The sequence below is a fragment of the Oncorhynchus masou genome, chromosome 6 (assembly GCF_036934945.1).
Source record: "Oncorhynchus masou masou isolate Uvic2021 chromosome 6, UVic_Omas_1.1, whole genome shotgun sequence".
In the NCBI taxonomy this organism is placed as follows: Eukaryota; Metazoa; Chordata; class Actinopteri; order Salmoniformes; family Salmonidae; genus Oncorhynchus; species Oncorhynchus masou.
The window spans coordinates 1,382,502-1,404,487 of NC_088217.1; the positions used below are offsets into that span (position 1 = coordinate 1,382,502).

The 21,986-nt window shown below is 48.9% G+C and overlaps 1 protein-coding gene across 1 annotated transcript in view; it reads left to right on the top strand.

The window, feature by feature from the left end:
* wnt7aa (wingless-type MMTV integration site family, member 7Aa) overlaps positions 1 to 21,986 on the top strand; it is a 95,127-nt gene that overhangs the window by 15,879 nt on the left and 57,262 nt on the right. The window contains exon 3 of the mRNA XM_064967372.1: positions 21,163 to 21,434. Coding sequence (XP_064823444.1) covers positions 21,163 to 21,434 — 272 coding nt within the window. The remainder of the gene's footprint in view (positions 1 to 21,162; positions 21,435 to 21,986) is intronic.

Below are 21,986 nucleotides of genomic sequence, written 5' to 3' on the forward strand. Positions count from 1 at the left end.
GTGTTTCCTGTTTTAGTTTCTGTCTATAGGCTGGGAGCATCAAAATGGAGTCGTGGTCAGATTTGCTGAAAGGAGGGAGGGTTTTGTATGCGTCACGGAAGTTAGAATAACAATGGTCTAGGGTTTTACCAGCCCGGGTCGCACATTCGATATGCTGATAAAATTTAGATTAGCCTTGTTAAAATCCCTGTCTACAATAAATGCAGCCTCAGGATATATGGTTTCCAGTTTACATAAAGTCCAATGAAGTTCTTTCAGGGCCATCGATGTGTCTGCTTGGGGGGGGGGGGGGGGGGGGAATATACACAACTGTGATTATAATCAAAGAGAATTCTCTTGGTATATAATGCGGTCGGCATTTGAATTCTAGATCAAGGAGAACAAAAGGACTTAGGAATAGAACCCTAATTGTTATTTATAGAGAATGATTCTAAAGAAACTTTCTCAATCTTAAGGTTCTAGAAAGAACCTTTTGAAGAACCAAACAGGGTTATTTTTCCTGGTTAGCCATTTTATATTGTTAAAATTTCGTTGGTTTTATTCTTGTGTTGAATCAGGTGTTCTAGATCTGCAATGGCTGGGGAGTCCACTGGTTTAGACAGTTAACTCAAGGCCAGATGTGAGTCTTTCACTAGAAACCGTCACGGGCCGTAGTCACATAATTAATTATCACTAAACGAGCAAAGAACCCTTTTGTGAACTGCAAAGAACCATTGAAGGGCTCTAATGGTTCTTTGAGTCATTATGGCTCCACATAGAACCATCAACCAAAGAACCCTTGAGGAACCCTCTTTTCTTAGTGTTTAGGGGGGGGGGCTAGGGGTTGATTTGGAATACAGGGTCTGTTTCCTTGGGTTAACGTGTAAATGATTGATCGGGGGGAGAGTTGACCAGGCAAGTCAGTAACACTGCTTATCAATACTGTAATGATGATGATAATGATGATAGGACTCTGAAACTGCTGAGGCATTCAATCAATATATTTTTTAACGCCCTTCTTACATCAGCTGATGTCACAAAGTTCTGTACAGAAACCCAGTCTAAACCCCTAAACAGCAAGCAATGCAGGTGTAGAAGCACGGTGGCTAGGAAAAGCTCCCTAGATAAGCAGGAACCTAGGAAGAAACCTAGAGAGGAACCAGGCTATGAGGGGTAGCCAGTCCTCTTCTGGCTGTGCCGGGTGGAGATTATAACAGAACATGGCCAAGATGCTCAAATGTTCATAAATGACCAGCAGGGTCAGATAATAATAATCACAGTGGTTGTCGAGGGTGCAACAGGTCAGCACCTCAGGAGTAAATGTCAGTTGGCTTTTCATAGTCGATCATTCAGAGTAGCTCTACTGCTCCTGCTGTCTCTAGAGAGTTGAAAACAGCAGGTCTGGGACAGGTAGCACGTCCGGTGAATAGGTCAGGGTTCCATAGCCACATGCAGAACAGTTGAAACTGGAGTAGCAGCACGACCAGGTGGACTGGGGCCAGCAAGGAGTCATCAGGCCAGGTAGCACTGAGGCATGGTCCTAGGGCTCAGGTCCTCTGAGAGAGAGAAAGAAAGAAAGACAGAAAGAAAGAAAGAGAGAGAGAGAAAGAAAGAAAGAAAGAAAGAAAGAAAGAAAGAAAGAAAAGAGAGAGAGAGAGAGAGAGAGAGAGAGAGAATTAGAGAGAGCATACTTAAATTCACACAGGACATCGGGTTAAGACAGGAGAAGTACTCCAGATATAACAGACTGACCCCAGCCCCTGACACATAAACTACTGCAGCATAAATACTGACTTCAAATCTACTGAGATTTGTCCTGATAGGATGTGATTAGATTACAGTATGGTACTATCACTGACCAGCTCATGGGTGTTTTCATTTCCTGTGTATTTTATTTTCAATAGTATATAGACCTGTAAGTAGTGGTGTATGGGGTGGAACCCTATGGTATCACAACCCTGTGGTATCACAACCCTGAGTTATCACAACCCTGTTTTATTAGAACCCTGTGGTATCAGAACCTAGTTGTATCTGAACAGAACACTGTGGTATCAGAACAGAACCCCGTGGTATCAGAACCTCGTAATGTCAGTACCCTGTGGAATCAGAATATAAGCCTGTGGTATCAGCACGCTGTGGTATCAGAAAATAACCCTGTGGTATCAGAACATAACCCTGTGGTACCAGAACCCCGTGGTATCAGAACAGAGCCCCGCATTATCAGAAACCTTTGGTATCAGAACAGAACTCTGTCATTTCAGAACCTTGTTGTATCAGCACCCTGTGGTATCAGAACCCTGTGGTATCAGAACCTAGTTGTATCTGAACAGAACTCTGTGGTATCAGAACCCCGTGGTATCAGAATATACCCCTGTGGTATCAGTACAGAACCCTCTGGTATCAGAACCCTGTGGTATCAGAACATAACCCTGTGGTATCAGAACCCTGTGGTAACTGAACAGAACCCTGTGATATCATAACCCTGTGGTATAAGAACAGAACCATGTGGTATCTGAACAGAACCCTGTGGTATCGGAACCCTGTAATATCAATACGCTGTGGTATCGGAATATAACCCTGTGGTATCAGAACCCTGTGGTATCAGAACATAACTCTGTGGTACCAGAACCCTGTGGTATCAGAACAGAGCCCTGTGGTATCAGAAGCCTGTGGTATCAAAACAGAACCTTGTGGTATCAGAACAGAACACTGTGGTATCAGAACAGTACTCTGTGGTATTTTATCAGAACCCTTTGGTATCAGAACAGAACTCTGTCGTATCAGAACCTTGTATCAGCACCCTGTGTTATCAGAATCTTGTGATATCAGAACAGAACCCTGTGGTATCAGAACCCTGTCGCATCAGAACAGAACCTTGTGGTATCAGAACAGAACCCTGTGGTATCAGAACAGTACCCTGTGGAATTTTATCAGAACCCTGTGACATCAAAATAGATTCCTGTGGTATTAGAACAATCTTGTATCAGAACCCTGTGGTATCAGAAAAGATGGCTGCAGAGACAGAATGTTGCTCTTTTGAAGTTTGTTTCATGCAATTCTACACATTTTGTCATGGGGCGGAATTTTTTTGTTGAGTTTAAAGCTAGTTTCCTAGAATTATACACGTTTGGCTTGGTTTATCCTGTGCTGTGGTATCAGAACCTTGTGGTATCAGAACAGAACTCTGTGATATCAGAACAGAGCCCAGTGGTATCAGAACATAACTCTGTTGTATCGGAACATAACTTTATCCTCTGTTGTGCTATCAGAACCCCATGGTGTCAGAACAGAACCCCGTGGTATCAGAAATCTGTGTTATCAGAACTCTATGGTATCAGAACCCCATGGTGTCAGAACAAAACCCTGTTGTATCAAAACCTGTGGTATCAGAACCCTGTGGTGTCAGAACAGAACCCTATGGTATCAGAACTCTGTGGTGTCAGAACCCTGTGGTGTCAGAACATAACCCTGTGGTATCAAAACCTATGGTATCAGAACTCTTTGGTATCAGAACAGAACTCTGTGGTATCAGAACAGAACCCTATGGTATCAGAACTCTGTGGTGTCAGAACCCTGTGGTGTCAGAACATAACCCTGTGGTATCAAAACCTGTGGTATCAGAACTCTTTGGTATCAGAACAGAACTCTGTGGTATCAGAACAGAACCCCGGTCTGATCAGAACCTTGTGGTACTGTATTAGTGTGGGGTGTAATGGTGTGGTATCAGGCGGTCCATCTAGGGAGGGTCTGCATGCCTCTCAGCCCTTAGGCTCACCTCAAGGAGCTGCCAGCTGTGTGACAGGAGCTGGGCTGCGGGCCAGATTCTAAACATCACAACACTATCTCTCCCTCTGGGTGCACCGTTAAATACATCTCTGATCATTGTATTGCTGCAATACATGGACTATACTTTTCTGGGTATACCTGGTTGATCTGCTGAGACAGTGTTGACCTATTGAGAGACAGTGTTGACCTGGAGGGTTGACCTGCTGAGCGACAGTGTTGACCTGCTGAGAGACAGTGTTGACCTGTTGAGAGACAGTGTTGACCTGGAGGGTTGACCTGCTGAGCGACAGTGTTGACCTGCTGAGAGACAGGGTTGACCTGCTGAGCGACAGTGTTGACCTGCTGAGAGACAGTGTTGACCTGCTGAGCGACAGTGTTGACCTGCTGAGAGACAGTGTTGACCTGTTGAGAGACAGTGTTGATCTGCTGAGAGACAGTGTTGACCTGCTGAGAGACAGTGTTGACCTGCTGAGAGACAGTGTTGACCTGCTGAGAGACAGTGTTGACCTGCTGAGAGACAGTGTTGACCTGCTGAGGGAGTGTGTTGACCTGCTGAGAGGCATTGTTGACCTGCTGAGGGAGTGTGTTGACCTGCTGAGGGAGTGTGTTGACCTGCTGAGGGAGTGTGTTGACCTGCTGAGGGAGTGTGTTGACCTGCTGAGGGAGTGTGTTGACCTGCTGAGGGAGTGTGTTGACCTGCTGAGAGGCATTGTTGACCTGCTGAGAGGCATTGTTGACCTGCTGAGAGACAGTGTTGACTTGCGGGGTGGCAGTGTTGACCTGCTGATGGACAGTGTTGACCTGCTGAGAGACAGTGTTGACCTGCTGAGAGGCATTGTTGACCTGCTGAGAGACAGTGTTGACTTGCGGGGTGGCAGTGTTGACCTGCTGATGGACAGTGTTGACCTGCTGAGAGACAGTGTTGACCTGCTTAGTGACAGTGTTGACCTGCTGATAGGCAGTGTTGACCTGCTGAGAGACAGTGTTGACCTGGGGGTTGATCTGCTGAGAGACAGTGTTGACCTGGGGGTTGATCTGCTGAGAGACAGTGTTGACTTGGTGAGAGACCGTGTTGACTTGGAGGTTGACCTGCTGGGAGACAGTGTTGACTAGCTGAGAGACAGTGTTGACCTGGAGGTTGATCTGCTGAGAGACAGTGTTGACCTGTTGAGAGACAGTGTTGGCCTGGAGGTTGATCTGCTGAGAGACAGTGTTGACCTGGGGGTTGATCTGCTGAGAGACAGTGTTGAACTGCTGAGAGACAGTGTTGACCTGGGGGTTGACCAGCTGAGAGACAGTGTTGACCTGCTGAGAGACAGTGTTGAACTGCTGAGAGACAGTCTTGACCTGCTGAGAGACAGTGTTTAACTGCTGAGAGACAGTGTTGACCTGCTGAGAGACAGTGTTGACCTGCTGAGAGACAGTGTTGAACTGCTGAGAGACAGTCTTGACCTGCTGAGAGACAGTGTTTAACTGCTGAGAGACAGTGTTGACCTGCTGAGAGACAGTGTTGACCAGCTGAGAGACAGTGTTGACCTGCTGAGAGACAGTGTTGAACTGCTGAGAGACAGTGTTGACCTGCTGAGAGACAGTGTTGACCTGGGGGTTGATCTGCTGAGAGACAGTGTTGACCTGGGGGTTGATCTGCTGAGAGACAGTGTTGACCTGCTGAGAGACAGTGTTGAACTGCTGAGAGACAGTGTTGAACTGCTGAGAGACAGTGTTGAACTGCTGAGAGACAGTGTTGAACTGCTGAGAGACAGTATTTACCTGCTGAGAGACAGTATTGACCTGCTGAGAGACAGTGTTGACTTGCTGAGAGACAGTGTTGACCTGGGGGTTGATCTGCTGAGAGACAGTATTGACCTGCTGAGAGACAGTGTTGACCTGCTGAGAGACAGTGTTGACCTGCTGAGAGACAGTGTTGACCTGCTGAGAGACAGTGTTGACCTGCTGAGAGACAGTGTTGACCTGCTGAGAGACAGTGTTGACCTGGGGGTTGATCTGCTGAGAGACAGTGTTGACCTGGGGGTTGATCTGCTGAGAGACAGTGTTGACCTGCTGAGAGACAGTATTGACCTGCTGAGAGACAGTGTTGACCTGCTGAGAGACAGTATTGACCTGCTGAGAGACAGTGTTGACCTGCTGAGAGACAGTGTTGACCTGCTGAGAGACAGTGTTGACCTGGGGGTTGATCTGCTGAGAGACAGTGTTGACCTGGGGGTTGATCTGCTGAGAGACAGTGTTGACCTGTGGGTTGATCTGCTGAGAGACAGTGTTGACTTGCTGAGAGGCAGTGTTGACCTGCTGAGAGACAGTGTTGACTTGGAGCTTGACCTGCTGAGAGACTGTGTTGACCTGCTGAGAGACAGTGTTGACCTGCTGAGAGACAGTGTTGACCTGCAGAGAGACAGTGTTGACCTGCTGAGAGGCAGTGTTGACCTGCTGAGGGGCAGTGTTGACCTGCTGAGAGGCAGTGTTGACCTGCTGAGAGGCAGTGTTGACCTGCTGAGAGAGAGTGTTGACCTGCAGAGAGACAGTGTTGACCGGAGGATGACCTACTGAGAGACAGAGTCGACCTGCTGAGAGGCCGTGTTGACCTGCTGAGAGATAGTGTTGAAATGCTGAGAGACAGTGTTGACCGGACGGTGACCTGCTTAGAGACAGTGTTGACCTACACTGCCGAGAGACAGTGTTGACCTGCTGAGAGACAGTGTTGACCTGCTGAGAGAGTGTGTTGACCGGTGGTTAACCCGCTGAGAGTCAGTGTTGACCTGATGAGAGACAATGTTGACCTGGTACCTGTCTGTCTGTCTGTCTGTCTGTCTGTCTGTCTGTCTGTCTGTCCAGAGACAGGATTTAAATGCATGGCTGGACTAATGCTCCGTCCGTCCTTCCTTCCTTCATTCCTTCCTTCCTTCCTTCCTTCCTTCCTTCCTTCCTTCCGTCTCCTTCCTTCCTTCCTTCCTTCCTTCCTTCCTTCCTTCCTTCCTTCCTTCCTTCCTTCCTTTGACCATGGAGAACAAGAGCACCTCCTCCTAGCTGCCCACTGCACTGAGGCTAGGTAACACAGTCACTACCGATAAATCCATGATTATTGATGATTATGATTATAGCAGATGTTCTGAAAGGGCTGCGAAACCTGGACCCGTACAAATCAGCTGGGCTTGACAATCTGGACCCTCTATTTCTGAAACTATCCGCCGCCATTGTCACAACCCTATTACCAGCCTGTTCAAACTCTCTTCCATATCGTCTGAGATCCCCAAGGATTGGAAAGCTGCCGCAGTCATCCCCCTCTTCAAAGGGGGAGACACCCTGGACCCAAACTGTTACAGACCTATTTCCATCCTGCCCTGCCTATCTAAGGTCTTCGAAAGCCAAGTCAACAAACAGATCACTGACCATCGCGAATCCCACCGTACCTTCTCCGCTGTGCAATCTGGTTTCCGAGGCTTTCGACTTTGTTAATCACCATATTCTTATCGGCAGACTCAGTAGCCTCGGTTTTTCTAATGACTGCCTTGCCTGGTTCACCAATTACTTTGCAGACAGAGTTCAGTGTGTCAAACCGGAGGGCATGTTGTCCGGTCCTCTGGCAGTCTCTATGGGGGTGCCACAGGGTTAAATTCTCGGGCCGACTCTTTTCTCTGTATATATCAATGATGTTGCTCTTGCTGCGGGCGATACCCTGATCCACCTCTACGCAGACGACACCATTCTGGCCCTTCCTTGGACACTGTGCTATCTAACCTCCAAATGAGCTTCAATGCCATACAACACTCCTTCCGTGGCCTCAAACTGCTTTTAAACGCTAGTAAAACCAAATGCATGCTTTTCAACCGATCGCTGTCTGCACCCGCACGCCCGACTAGCATCCCCACCCTGGATGGTTCTGACCTAGAATATGTGGACATCTATAAGTACCTAGGTGTCTGGCTAGACTGTAAACTCTCCTTCCAGACTCATATCAAACATCTCCAATCTAAAATCAAATCTAGTCGGCTTTCTTTTCCGCAACAAAGCCTCCTCCACTCACGCCGCCAAACTTACCCTAGTAAAACTGACTATCCTACCGATCCTCGACTTCGGCGATAACATCTACAAAATAGCTTCCAATACTCTACTCAGCAAACTGGATGCAGTTTATCACAGTGCCCTCCGTTTTATTACTAAAGCACCGTATACCACCCACCACTGCGAACTGTATCCTCTAGTCAGCTGGCCCTCGCTGCATATTCGTCGCCAGACCCACTGGCTCCAGGTCATCTACAAGTCCATGCTAGGTAAAGCTCTGCTTTATCTCAGTTCACTGGTCACGATGACAACACCCACCCGTAACGCGCTCCAGCAGGTGTATCTCACTGATCATCCCTAAAGCCAACACCTCATTTGGCCGCCTTTCCTTCCAGTTCTCTGCTGCCTGTGACTGGAACCAATTGCAAAAATCGCTGAAGTTGGAGACTTTTAGCTCCCTCACCAACTTTAAACATCTGCTATCTGAGCAGCTAACCGATCGCTGCAGCTGTACATAGTCCATCGGTAAATAGCCCACCCAATTTACCTACCTCATCCCCATACTGTTTTTATTTATTTACTTTTCTGCTCTGCACATGACCATCTAATCATTTATCACTCCAGTGTTAATCTGCTAAATTGTAATTATTCGCCTACCTCCTCATGCCTTTTGCACACAATGTATTGACTCTTTTTTTCTTTTTTTCTACTGTGTTATTGATTTGTTAATTGTTTACTCCATGTGTAACTCTGTGTTGTTGTTTGTTCACACTGCTATGCTTTATCTTGGCCAGGTCGCAGTTGTAAATGAGAACTTGTTCTCAACTAGCCTACCTGGTTAAATAAAGGTGAAATAAAACAATACAAATACAAATGTCAACACTGCATCTCAGCAGGTCAACCTCCAGGTCAACACTGCATCTCAGCAGGTCGACCTCCAGGTCAACACTGCCTCTCAGCAGGTCAACCTCCAGGTCAACACTGCCTCTCAGCAGGTCAACCTCCAAGTCAACACTGTCTCTCAGCAGGTCAACAAACTCTCTTAGCAGGTCAACCTTTCCTCTCAGCAGGTCAACACTGTCTCTCAGCAGGTCAACACTGCCTCTCAGCAGGTCAACAAACTCTCTTAGCAGGTCAACCTTTCCTCTCAGCAGGTCAACACTGCCTCTCAGCAGGTCAACACTGTCCCTCAGCAGGTCAACACTGTCTCTCAGCAGGTCAACCTCCAGGTCAACACTGTCTCTCAGCAGGTCAACCTCCAGGTCAACACTGCATCTCAGCAGGTCGACCTACAGGTCAACACTGCCTCTCAGCAGGTCAACCTCCAGGTCAACACTGTATCTCAGCAGGTCAACCTCCAGGTCAACACTGTCTCTCAGCAGGTCAACCTCCAGGTCAACACTGTCTCTCAGCAGGTCAACAAACTCTCTTAGCAGGTCAACCTTTCCTCTCAGCAGGTCAACACTGTCCCTCAGCAGGTCAACACTGCCTCTCAGCAGGTCAACACTGTCCCTCAGCAGGTCAACACTGTCTCTCAGCAGGTCAACCCCCAGGTCAACACTTTCTCTCAGCAGGTCAACACTGCCTCTCAGCAGGTCAACACTGCCTCTCAGCAGGTCAACACTGTCCCTCAGCAGGTCAACACTGTCCCTCAGCAGGTCAACACTGTCTCTCAGCAGGTCAACACTGCCTCTCAGCAGGTCAACACTGTCTCTCAGCAGGTCAACACTGTCCCTCAGCAGGTCAACCTCCAGGTCAACACTGTCTCTCAGCAGGTCAACCTCCAGGTCAACACTGCCTCTCAGCAGGTCAACCTCCAGGTCAACACTGTCTCTCAGCAGGTCAACCTCCAGGTCAACACTGCTTCTCAGCAGGTCAACACGGTCTCTCTGCAGGTCAACACTGTCTCTCAGCAGGTCAACTTCCAGGTCAACACTGTCTCTCAGCAGGTCAACACTGTCCCTCAGCAGGTCAACACTGTCTCTCAGCAGGTCAACACTGTCCCTCAGCAGGTCAACCTCCAGGTCAACACTGTCTCTCAGCAGGTCAACCTCCAGGTCAACACTGCCTCTCAGCAGGTCAACCTCCAGGTCAACACTGTCTCTCAGCAGGTCAACCTCCAGGTCAACACTGCTTCTCAGCAGGTCAACACGGTCTCTCTGCAGGTCAACACTGTCTCTCAGCAGGTCAACCTCCAGGTCAACACTGTCTCTCAGCAGGTCAACCTCCAGGTCAACACTGCTTCTCAGCAGGTCAACACGGTCTCTCTGCAGGTCAACACTGTCTCTCAGCAGGTCAACCTCCAGGTCAACACTGCTTCTCAGCAGGTCAACACGGTCTCTCTGCAGGTCAACACTGTCTCTCAGCAGGTCAACACTGTCCCTCAGCAGGTCAACCTCCAGGTCAACACTGTCTCTCAGCAGGTCAACCTCCAGGTCAACACTGCCTCTCAGCAGGTCAACAAACTCTCTTAGCAGGTCAACCTTTCCTCTCAGCAGGTCAACACTGCCTCTCAGCAGGTCAACACTGTCCCTCAGCAGGTCAACACTGTCTCTCAGCAGGTCAACCTCCAGGTCAACACTGTCTCTCAGCAGGTCAACCTCCAGGTCAACACTGCATCTCAGCAGGTCGACCTACAGGTCAACACTGCCTCTCAGCAGGTCAACCTCCAGGTCAACACTGTATCTCAGCAGGTCAACCTCCAGGTCAACACTGTCTCTCAGCAGGTCAACCTCCAGGTCAACACTGTCTCTCAGCAGGTCAACAAACTCTCTTAGCAAGTCAACCTTTCCTCTCAGCAGGTCAACACTGTCCCTCAGCAGGTCATCACTGCCTCTCAGCAGGTCAACACTGTCCCTCAGCAGGTCAACACTGTCTCTCAGCAGGTCAACCCCCAGGTCAACACTTTCTCTCAGCAGGTCAACACTGCCTCTCAGCAGGTCAACACTGCCTCTCAGCAGGTCAACACTGTCCCTCAGCAGGTCAACACTGTCCCTCAGCAGGTCAACACTGTCTCTCAGCAGGTCAACACTGCCTCTCAGCAGGTCAACACTGTCTCTCAGCAGGTCAACACTGTCCCTCAGCAGGTCAACCTCCAGGTCAACACTGTCTCTCAGCAGGTCAACCTCCAGGTCAACACTGCCTCTCAGCAGGTCAACCTCCAGGTCAACACTGTCTCTCAGCAGGTCAACCTCCAGGTCAACACTGCTTCTCAGCAGGTCAACACGGTCTCTCTGCAGGTCAACACTGTCTCTCAGCAGGTCAACTTCCAGGTCAACACTGTCTCTCAGCAGGTCAACACTGTCCCTCAGCAGGTCAACACTGTCTCTCAGCAGGTCAACACTGTCCCTCAGCAGGTCAACCTCCAGGTCAACACTGTCTCTCAGCAGGTCAACCTCCAGGTCAACACTGCCTCTCAGCAGGTCAACCTCCAGGTCAACACTGTCTCTCAGCAGGTCAACCTCCAGGTCAACACTGCTTCTCAGCAGGTCAACACGGTCTCTCTGCAGGTCAACACTGTCTCTCAGCAGGTCAACCTCCAGGTCAACACTGTCTCTCAGCAGGTCAACCTCCAGGTCAACACTGCTTCTCAGCAGGTCAACACGGTCTCTCTGCAGGTCAACACTGTCTCTCAGCAGGTCAACCTCCAGGTCAACACTGCTTCTCAGCAGGTCAACACGGTCTCTCTGCAGGTCAACACTGTCTCTCAGCAGGTCAACACTGTCCCTCAGCAGGTCAACCTCCAGGTCAACACTGTCTCTCAGCAGGTCAACCTCCAGGTCAACACTGCCTCTCAGCAGGTCAACCTCCAGGTCAACACTGTCTCTCAGCAGGTCAACACGGTCTCTCTGCAGGTCAACACTGTCTCTCAGCAGGTCAACTTCCAGGTCAACACTATCTCTCAACAGGTCAACACTGTCTCTCAGCAGGTCAACACTGCCTATCAGCAGGTCAACACTGTCTCCCAGCAGGTCAACACTGTCTCTCAGCAGGTCAACACTGACTCTCAGCAGGTCAACCTCCAGGTCAACACTGTCTCTCAGCAGGTCAACACTGCCTCTCAGCAGGTCAACCTCCAGGTCAACACTGTCTCTCAGCAGGTCAACACTGTCTCTCAGCAGGTCGACACTGTCTCTCAGCAGGTCAACCTCCAGGTCAACACTGTCTCTCAGCAAGTCAACCTCCAGGTCAACACTGTCTCTCAGCAGGTCAACACTGCCTCTCAGCAGATCAACACTGTATCTCAGCAGGTTAACCTCCAGGTCAACACTGTCTCTCAGCAGGTCAACACTGTCTCTCAGCAGGTCAACACTGTCTCTCAGCAGGTCAACACTGTCTCTCAGCAGGCCAACCTGCAGGTCAACACTGTCTCTCAGCAGATCAACACTGTATCTCAGCAGGTTAACCTCCAGGTCAACACTGTCTCTCAGCAGGTCAACACTGTCTCTCAGCAGGTCAACCTCCAGGTCAACACTGTCTCTCAGCAGGTCAACCTCCAGGTCAACACTGTCTCTCAGCAGGTCAACACTGTATCTCAGCAGGTCAACACTGTCTCTCAGCAGGTCAACTTCCAGGTCAACACTATCTCTCAACAGGTCAACACACTCTCTCAGCAGGTCAACCCTGCCTCTCAGCAGGTCAACACTGTCTCTGCAGTTCAACACTGTCTCTCAGCAGGTCAACCTCCAGGTCAACACTGTCTCTCAACTGGTTAACACTGTCTCTCAGCAGGTCAACACTGCTTCTCAGCAGGTGAACACTATCACTAAGCAGGTCAACACCCAAGTCTACATGGTGTCTCTGCAGGTCAACACTGTCTCTCAGCAGGTCAACATTGTCTCTCAGTAGGTCAATGTCCAGTCAACACTGTCTCTCAGCAGGTCAACACTGTCTCTCAGTAGATCAACTTCCAGGTCAACACTGTCTCTCAGCAGGTCAACACTGCCTATCAGCAGGTCAACAAATCAAATCAAATCAAATGTATTTATATAGCCCTTCGTACATCAGCTGATATCTCAAAGTGTTGTACAGAAACCCAGCCTAAAACACCAAACAGCAAGCAATGCAGGTGTAGAAGCACGGTGGCTAGGAAAAACTCCCTAGAAAGGCCAAAACCTAGGAAGAAATCTTGAGAGGATCCAGGCTATGTGGGGTGGCCAGTCCTCTTCTGGCTGTGCCGGGTGGAGATTATAACAGAACATGGCCAAGATGTTCAAATGTTCATAAATGACCAGCATGGACGAATAATAATAAGGCAGAACAGTTGAAACTGGAGCAGCAGCATGGCCAGGTGGACTGGGGACAGCAAGGAGTCATCATGTCAGGTAGTCCTGGGGCATGGTCCTAGGGCTCAGGTCCTCTGAGAGAGAGAAAGAAAGAGATAAGGAGAGAATTAGAGAACACACACTTAGATTCGCACAGGACACCGAATAGGACAGGAGAAGTACTCCAGATATAACAAACTGACCCTAGCCCCCCGACACATAAACTATTTCAGCATAAATACTGGAGGCTGAGACAGGAGTGGTCAGGAGACACTGTGGCCCCATCCGAGGACACCCCCGGACAGGGCCAAACAGGAAGGATATCACCCCACCCACTTTGCCAAAGCACAGCCCCCACACCATTAGAGGGATATCTTCAACCACCAACTTACCATCCTGAGACAAGGCTGAGTATAGCCCACAAAGATCTCCGCCATGGCACAACCCAAGGGGGGGCGCCAACCCAGACAGGATGACCACATCAGTGAATCAACCCACTCAGGTGACGCACCCCTTCCAGGGACGGCATGAGAGAGCCCCAGTAAGCCAGTGACTCAGCCCCTGTAATAGGGTTAGAGGCAGAGAATCCCAGTGGAAAGAGGGGAACCGGCCAGGCAGAGACAGCAAGGGCGGTTCGTTGCTCCAGAGCCTTTCCGTTCACCTTCCCACTTCTGGGCCAGTCTACACCCAATCATATGACCCACTGAAGAGATGAGTCTTCAGTAAAGACTTAAAGGTTGAGACCGAGTTTGCGTCTCTGACATGGGTAGGCAGACCGTTCCATAAAAATGGAGCTCTATAGGAGAAAGCCCTGCCTCCAGCTGTTTGCTTAGAAATTCTAGGGACAATTAGGAGGCCTGCGTCTTTGACCGTACCGTACGTGTAGGTATGTACTGCAGGACCAAATCAGAGAGATGGGTAGGAGCAAGCCCATGTAATGCTTTGTTGGTTAGCAGTAAAACCTTGAAATCAGCCCTTGCTTTGACAGGAAGCCAGTGTAGAGAGGCTAGCACTGGAGTAATATGATCAAATTTTTTGGTTCTAGTCAGGATTCTAGCAGCCGTATTTAGCACTAACTGAAGTTTATTTTGTGCTTTATCCGGGAAGCCGGAAAGTAGAGCATTGCAGTAGTCTAACATAGAAGTGACAAAAGCATGAATTAATTTTACTGCATCATTTTTGGACAGAAAGTTTCTGATTTTTGCAATGTTACGTAGATGGAAAAAAGCTGTCCTTGATATGGTCTTGATATGTTCTTCAAAAGAGAGATAAGGGTCCAGAGTAACGCAGAGGTCCTTCACAGTTTTATTTGAGACGACTGTACAACCATTAAGATAAATTGTCAGATTCAACAGAAGATCTCTTTGTTTCTTGGGACCTTGAACAAGCATCTCTGTTTTGTTCGAGTTTAAAAGTAGAACGTTTGCAGCCATCCACTTCCTTATGTCTGAAACACATGCTTCTAGCAAGGGCAATTTTGGGGCTTCGCCATGTTTCATTGAAATGTACAGCTGTGTGTCATCCGCATAGCAGTGAAAGTTAACATTATGTTTTCGAATAACATTCCCAAGAGGTAAAATATATTGAAAACAATAGTGGTCCTAAAACGGAACCTTGAGGAACACCGAAATTTACAGTTGATTTGTCAGAGGACAAACCATTCACAGGGACAAACTGATATCTTTCCGACAGATACGATCTAAACCAGGCCAGAACTTGTCCGTGTAGACCAATTTGGGTTTCCAATCTCTCCAAAAGAATGTGGTGATCGATGGTATCAAAAGCAGAACTAAGGTCTAGGAGCACAAGGACAGATGCAGAGCCTCGGTCCGATGCCATTAAGAAGTCATTTACCACCTTCACAAGTGCCGTCTCAGTGCTATGATGGGGTCTAAAACCAGACTGAAGCATTTGTATACATTGTTTGTCTTCAGGCAGTGAGTTGCTGCGCAACAGCCTTTTCTAAAATTTTTGAGAGGAATGGAAGATTCGATATAGGCCGATAGTTTTTTATATTTTCTGGGTCAAGGTTTGTCTTTTTCAAGAGAGGCTTTATTACTGCCACTTTTAGTGAGTTTGGTACACATCCGGTGGATGGAGAGCAGTTTATTATGTTCAACATAGGAGGGCCAAGCACAATAGGGAATAGGGTCCAGTATGCAGCTTGAAGGTTTAGAGGCCATGATTATTTTCATCATTGTGTCAAGAGATGTAGTACCGGGTTGGAGCGAGCGGTCGCATCTACACTTCGGTCCGCAGGTAGTATAACTTTTCATTACATTTCATTATAGTACAACGGTTTGATTTGTCTAATCTTAGCAATTTCTTCTTAGCTAGCTACATAGCCTACTTTGTATCAAAGATAATTGCGTAATTATCGTATTTCGTCGTCCAAACGTAGTCTACACTGTTATCTGCCCAGCAGCTAGCTAACGTCCACTAGCACAGCAGCTAGCTAACGTCCACTAGCACTGTAGAAACTATTACACTCAATGACTCGATTAGTGTAGTGTTAGCTAGCTACATAGTTGTCTTTGCTGTCTTCGTATCCAAGGTAATTGTGTAGTTTAGAGTGTGTAGACTTAGAGTGATTATCTTAATTTACCGAGGTTAGCTAGCCAGCTATTTGTCGTCCTTAACGTAGGAGTCACTGCTAGCTAGCTAGCCAACAGCTAGCCAACGTCTTCCGAATTAAACTTCAACAACCCGGTCAACATTCCGCTTCGCTCCACAGGTAGTATCACATTTTCATTTCACTTCATTACAGTACAACGGTTTGATTTGTTTGATCGTAGCTAGCTAGCTACATAGCCGTCTTTGTATCTAAGACAATTGTGTAGTCTGGAGCGATTTTCTAGGTTAGCTAGCCAGCTATTGTCGTTCTTTTAACGTAACGTTACGAAATCAACACTGCTAGCTAGCCAGCTAGCCCCGAATAGCAGCACTGTAGAAACTATTACACTCGACGGAACGACTTGATTAGTGTAGTGTCAACAACGTAGCCACTGCCAGCTAGCCTACTCCAGCAGTACTGTATCATTTCAATCATTTTAGTCAATAAGATTCTTGCTACGTAAGCTTAACGTTCTGAACATTCGATAAGTGTAGTCCACTTGTCATTCCAATCTCCTTTGCATTAGCGTAGCCTCTTCTGTAGCCTGTCAACTATGTGTCTATCTATCCCTGTTCTCTCCTCTCTGCACAGACCATACAAACGCTCCACACCGCGTGGCCGCGGCCACCCTAATCTGGTGGTCCCAGCGCGCACGACCCACGTGGAGTTCCAGGTCTCCGGTAGCCTCTGGAACTGCCGATCTGCGGCCAACAAGGCAGAGTTCATCTCAGCCTATGCCTCCCTCCAGTCCCTCGACTTCTTGGCACTGACGGAAACATGGATCACCACAGACAACACTGCTACTCCTACTGCTCTCTCTTCGTCCGCCCACGTGTTCTCGCACACCCCGAGAGCTTCTGGTCAGCGGGGTGGTGGCACCGGGATCCTCATCTCTCCCAAGTGGTCATTCTCTCTTTCTCCCCTTACCCATCTGTCTATCGCCTCCTTTGAATTCCATGCTGTCACAGTTACCAGCCCTTTCAAGCTTAACATCCTTATCATTTATCGCCCTCCAGGTTCCCTCGGAGAGTTCATCAATGAGCTTGATGCCTTGATAAGCTCCTTTCCTGAGGACGGCTCACCTCTCACAGTCCTGGGCGACTTTAACCTCCCCACGTCTACCTTTGACTCATTCCTCTCTGCCTCCTTCTTTCCACTCCTCTCCTCTTTTGACCTCACCCTCTCACCTTCCCCCCTACTCACAAGGCAGGCAATACGCTCGACCTCATCTTTACTAGATGCTGTTCTTCCACTAACCTCATTGCAACTCCCCTCCAAGTCTCCGACCACTACCTTGTATCCTTTTCCCTCTCGTTCTCATCCAACACTTCCCACACTGCCCCTACTCGGATGGTATCGCGCCGTCCCAACCTTCGCTCTCTCTCCCCCGCTACTCTCTCCTCTTCCATCCTATCATCTCTTCCCTCTGCTCATACCTTCTCCAACCTATCTCCTGATTCTGCCTCCTCAACCCTCCTCTCTTCCCTTTCTGCATCCTTTGACTCTCTATGTCCCCTATCCTCCAGGCCGGCTCGGTCCTCCCCTCCCGCTCCGTGGCTCGACGACTCATTGCGAGCTCACAGAACAGTGCTCCGGGCAGCCGAGCGGAAATGGAGGAAAACTCGCCTCCCTGCGGACCTGGCATCCTTTCACTCCCTCCTCTCTACATTTTCCTCCTCTGTCTCTGCTGCTAAAGCCACTTTCTTCCACTCTAAATTCCAAGCATCTGCCTCTAACCCTAGGAAGCTCTTTGCCACCTTCTCCTCCCTCCTGAATCCTCCTCCCCCTCCCCCCCCCTCCTCCCTCTCTGCAGATGACTTCGTCAACCATTTTGAAAAGAAGGTCGACGACATCCGATCCTCGTTTGCTAAGTCAAACGACACCGCTGGTTCTGCTCACACTGCCCTACCCTGTGCTCTGACCTCTTTCTCCCCTCTCTCTCCAGATGAAATCTCGCTTCTTGTGACGGCCGGCCGCCCAACAACCTGCCCGCTTGACCCTATCCCCTCCTCTCTTCTCCAGACCATTTCCGGAGACCTTCTCCCTTACCTCACCTCGCTCATCAACTCATCCCTGACCGCTGGCTACGTCCCTTCCGTCTTCAAGAGAGCGAGAGTTGCACCCCTTCTGAAAAAACCTACACTCGATCCCTCCGATGTCAACAACTACAGACCAGTATCCCTTCTTTCTTTTCTCTCCAAAACTCTTGAACGTGCCGTCCTTGGCCAGCTCTCCCGCTATCTCTCTCAGAATGACCTTCTTGATCCAAATCAGTCAGGTTTCAAGACTAGTCATTCAACTGAGACTGCTCTTCTCTGTATCACGGAGGCGCTCCGCACTGCTAAAGCTAACTCTCTCTCCTCTGCTCTCATCCTTCTAGACCTATCGGCTGCCTTCGACACTGTGAACCATCAGATCCTCCTCTCCACCCTCTCCGAGTTGGGCATCTCCGGTGCGGCCCATGCTTGGATTGCGTCCTACCTGACAGGTCGCTCCTACCAGGTGGTGTGGCGAGAATCTGTCTCCTCTCCACGCGCTCTCACCACTGGTGTCCCCCAGGGCTCTGTTCTAGGCCCTCTCCTATTCTCGCTATACACCAAGTCACTTGGCTCTGTCATAACCTCACATGGTCTCTCCTATCATTGCTATGCAGACGACACACAATTAATCTTCTCCATTCCCCCTTCTGATGACCAGGTGGCGAATCGCATCTCTGCATGTCTGGCAGACATATCAGTGTGGATGACGGATCACCACCTCAAGCTGAACCTCGGCAAGACGGAGCTGCTCTTCCTCCCGGGGAAGGACTGCCCGTTCCATGATCTCGCCATCACGGTTGACAACTCCATTGTTTCCTCCTCCCAGAGCGCTAAGAACCTTGGCGTGATCCTGGACAACACCCTGTCGTTCTCAACTAACATCAAGGCGGTGGCCCGTTCCTGTAGGTTCATGCTCTACAACATCCGCAGAGTACGCCCCTGCCTCACACAGGAAGCGGCGCAGGTCCTAATCCAGGCACTTGTCATCTCCCGTCTGGATTACTGCAACTCGCTGTTGGCTGGGCTCCCTGCCTGTGCCATTAAACCCCTACAACTCATCCAGAACGCCGCAGCCCGTCTGGTGTTCAACCTTCCCAAGTTCTCTCACGTCACCCCGCTCCTCCGCTCTCTCCACTGGCTTCCAGTTGAAGCTCGCATCCGCTACAAGACCATGGTGCTTGCCTACGGAGCTGTGAGGGGAACGGCACCGCAGTACCTCCAGGCTCTGATCAGGCCCTACACCCAAACTAGGGCACTGCGTTCATCCACCTCTGGCCTGCTCACCTCCCTACCACTGAGGAAGTACAGTTCCCGCTCAGCTCAGTCAAGGCTGTTCGCTGCTCTGGCCCCCCAATGGTGGAACAAACTCCCTCACGACGCCAGGACAGCGGAGTCAATCACCACCTTCCGGAGACACCTGAAGCCCCACCTCTTCAAGGAATACCTAGGATAGGATAAAGCAATCCTTCTCACCCCCCCTTAAATGATTTAGATGCACTATTGTAAAGTGACTGTTCCACTGATGTCAGAAGGTGAATTCACCAATTTGTAAGTCGCTCTGGATAAGAGCGTCTGCTAAATGACTTAAATGTAAATGTACTAAAACACTTGAGTGTCTCTCTTGATCCTAGGTCCTGGCAGAGTTGTGCAGACTCTGGACAACTGAGCTTTGAAGGAATACGCAGATTTAAAGAAGAGTCCGTAATTTGCTTTCTAATAATCATAATCTTTTCCTCAAAGAAGTTCATGAATTTATCACTGCTAATGTGAAAGCCATCCTCTCTTGGGGAATGCTGCTTTTTAGTTATCTTTGCGACAGTATCAAAAAGGAATTTCGGATTGTTCTTATTTTCCTCAATTATGTTAGAAAAATAGGATGATCGAGCAGTAGTAAGGGCTCTTCGGTACTGCACGGTACTGTCTTTCCAAGCTAGTCGGAAGACTTCCAGTTTGGTGTGGCGCCATTTCCGTTCCAATTTTCTGGAAGCTTGCTTCAGAGCTCGGGTATTATCTGTGTACCAGGGAGCTAGTTTCTTATGAGAAATGTTTTTAGTTTTTAGGGGTGCAACTGCATCTAGGGTATTGCGCAAAGTTAAATTGAGTTCCTCAGTTAGGTGGTTAACTGATTTTTGTCCTCTGGCGTCCTTGGGTAGACAGAGGGAATCTGGAAGGACATCAAGGAATCTTTGTGTTGTCTGTGAATTTATAGCACAACTTTTGATGTTCCTTGGTTGGGTCTGAGCAGATTATTTGTTGCAATTGCAAACGTAATAAAATGTTGGTCCGATAGTCCAGGATTATGAGAAAAAACATTAAGATCCACAACATTTATTCCATGGGACAAAACTAGGTCCAGCGTATGACTGTGACAGTGAGTGGGTCCAGAGACATGTTGGACAAAACCCACTGAGTCGATGATGTCTCCGAAAGCCTTTTGGAGTGGGTCTGTGGACTTTTCCATGTGAATATTAAAATCACCAAAGATTTGAATATGATCTGCTATGACTACAAGGTCCGATAGGAATTCAGGGAACTCAGTGAGGAACACTGTATATGGCCCAGGAGGCCTGTAAACAGTAGCTATACAAAGTGATTGAGTAGGCTGCATAGATTTCATGACTAGAAGCTCAAAAGACGAAAACGTCTTTTTTTTTTGTAAATTGAATTTTGCTATCGTAAATGTTAGCAACACCTCCGCCTTTGCGGGATGCACAGGGGATATGGTCACTAGTGTAGCCAGGAGGTGAGGCCTCATTTAACACAGTAAATTCATCAGGCTTAAGCCATGTTTCAGTCAGTCCAATCACATCAAGATTACTCTCTCAGCAGGTCAACACTGTCTCTCAGCAGGTCAACACTGTCTCTCAGCAGGTCAACCTCCAGGTCAACACTGTCTCTCAGCAGGTCAACACTGCCTCTCAGCAGGTCAACCTCTAGGTCAACACTGTCTCTCAGTTCAACACTGTCTCTCAGCAGGTCAACACTGCCTCTCAGCAGGTCAACCTCCAGGTCAACACTGTCTCTCAGCAGGTCAACACTGTATCTCAGCAGGTCAACTTCCAGGTCAACACTGTCTCTCAGCAGGTCAACACTGTATCTTAGCAGGTCAACCTCCAGGTCAACATTGTCTCTCCTCTCCCCCTTTCTCTGCTCTCCTCTCCCCCTTTCTCTGCTCTCCTTCACCCCTTTCCCTGCCCTCCTCTCCTCCTTCCCCCTGCCCCTCACCCCCCTACCGTCATTAATCTGTTTAAAGCAGCCGTGATAAATGAACTAAACTTGGCTTGCCTCGCACATTTTATGATTTGGTTTGAACAAGCTATGTCAGGTATGTGAGGAGGCTTGATACCGCTCTAACAGAGGGTCATGTTGTCAGTGATTTCATTGCTGTGCAAAACAAATTCCCTTCGGGGAAATGGTTTCAATCAATCAATCAACCAATCAAATCCTCTCTGCTCTCTCCCAGGTAGTAAGGAGGCAGCGTTTACCTACGCCATCATCGCCGCAGGTGTGGCCCATGCCATCACAGCAGCGTGTACCCAGGGGAACCTGTCCGACTGCGGCTGTGATAAGGACAAGCAGGGGACCTACAGCCAGGACGAGGGCTGGAAGTGGGGAGGCTGCTCGGCTGACGTGAGCTATGGCCTGGGGTTCTCTAAGGTCTTCGTAGACGCGAGAGAGATCAAACAGAACGCCAGGACCTTAATGAACCTCCACAACAACGAGGTGGGACGCAAGGTATGTAGATACGAAAGTGGACATTCCAACTCAATGACTGTAGGAATTCATGCCAATGTTTCCCCTCACTAACAATGTCTAATAGGAAGATCATTTGATCATATCGAGACATGGTATAAAACACCTTTATTGTAGTCTGATAGACCACCATGAGGTAGAGCAACAAACAGCCCCTCCTCTCATGTAATCATTATAACCTGGAAGACTCCGTCGCAAGAAGAGCTGGAAGCAGTGGACGGTGCTGGAAGCTTGGTGATGTCTAATCCCCTGTCTGTATGCTCTGGAGAATAAACCACAGGAAGTAGTCAGACGCGTCAGAGGAAGTAACCTGTAATGGAACCATGGCAGGCGTTACAGAGGAGGCAAAACACAGAAAGGTGTGATCACATCTTAAATCTGGACCTGGTGTGGACCTGGAAACTGGAACACCCTGGTTCAGACACTGTTCTCTCGCTGTTCTCTCTCAGCTCCATCACCCTGGTTCAGACACTGTTCTCTCTCAGCTCCATCAACCTGGTTCAGACACTGTTCTCTCTCAGCTCCATCAACCTG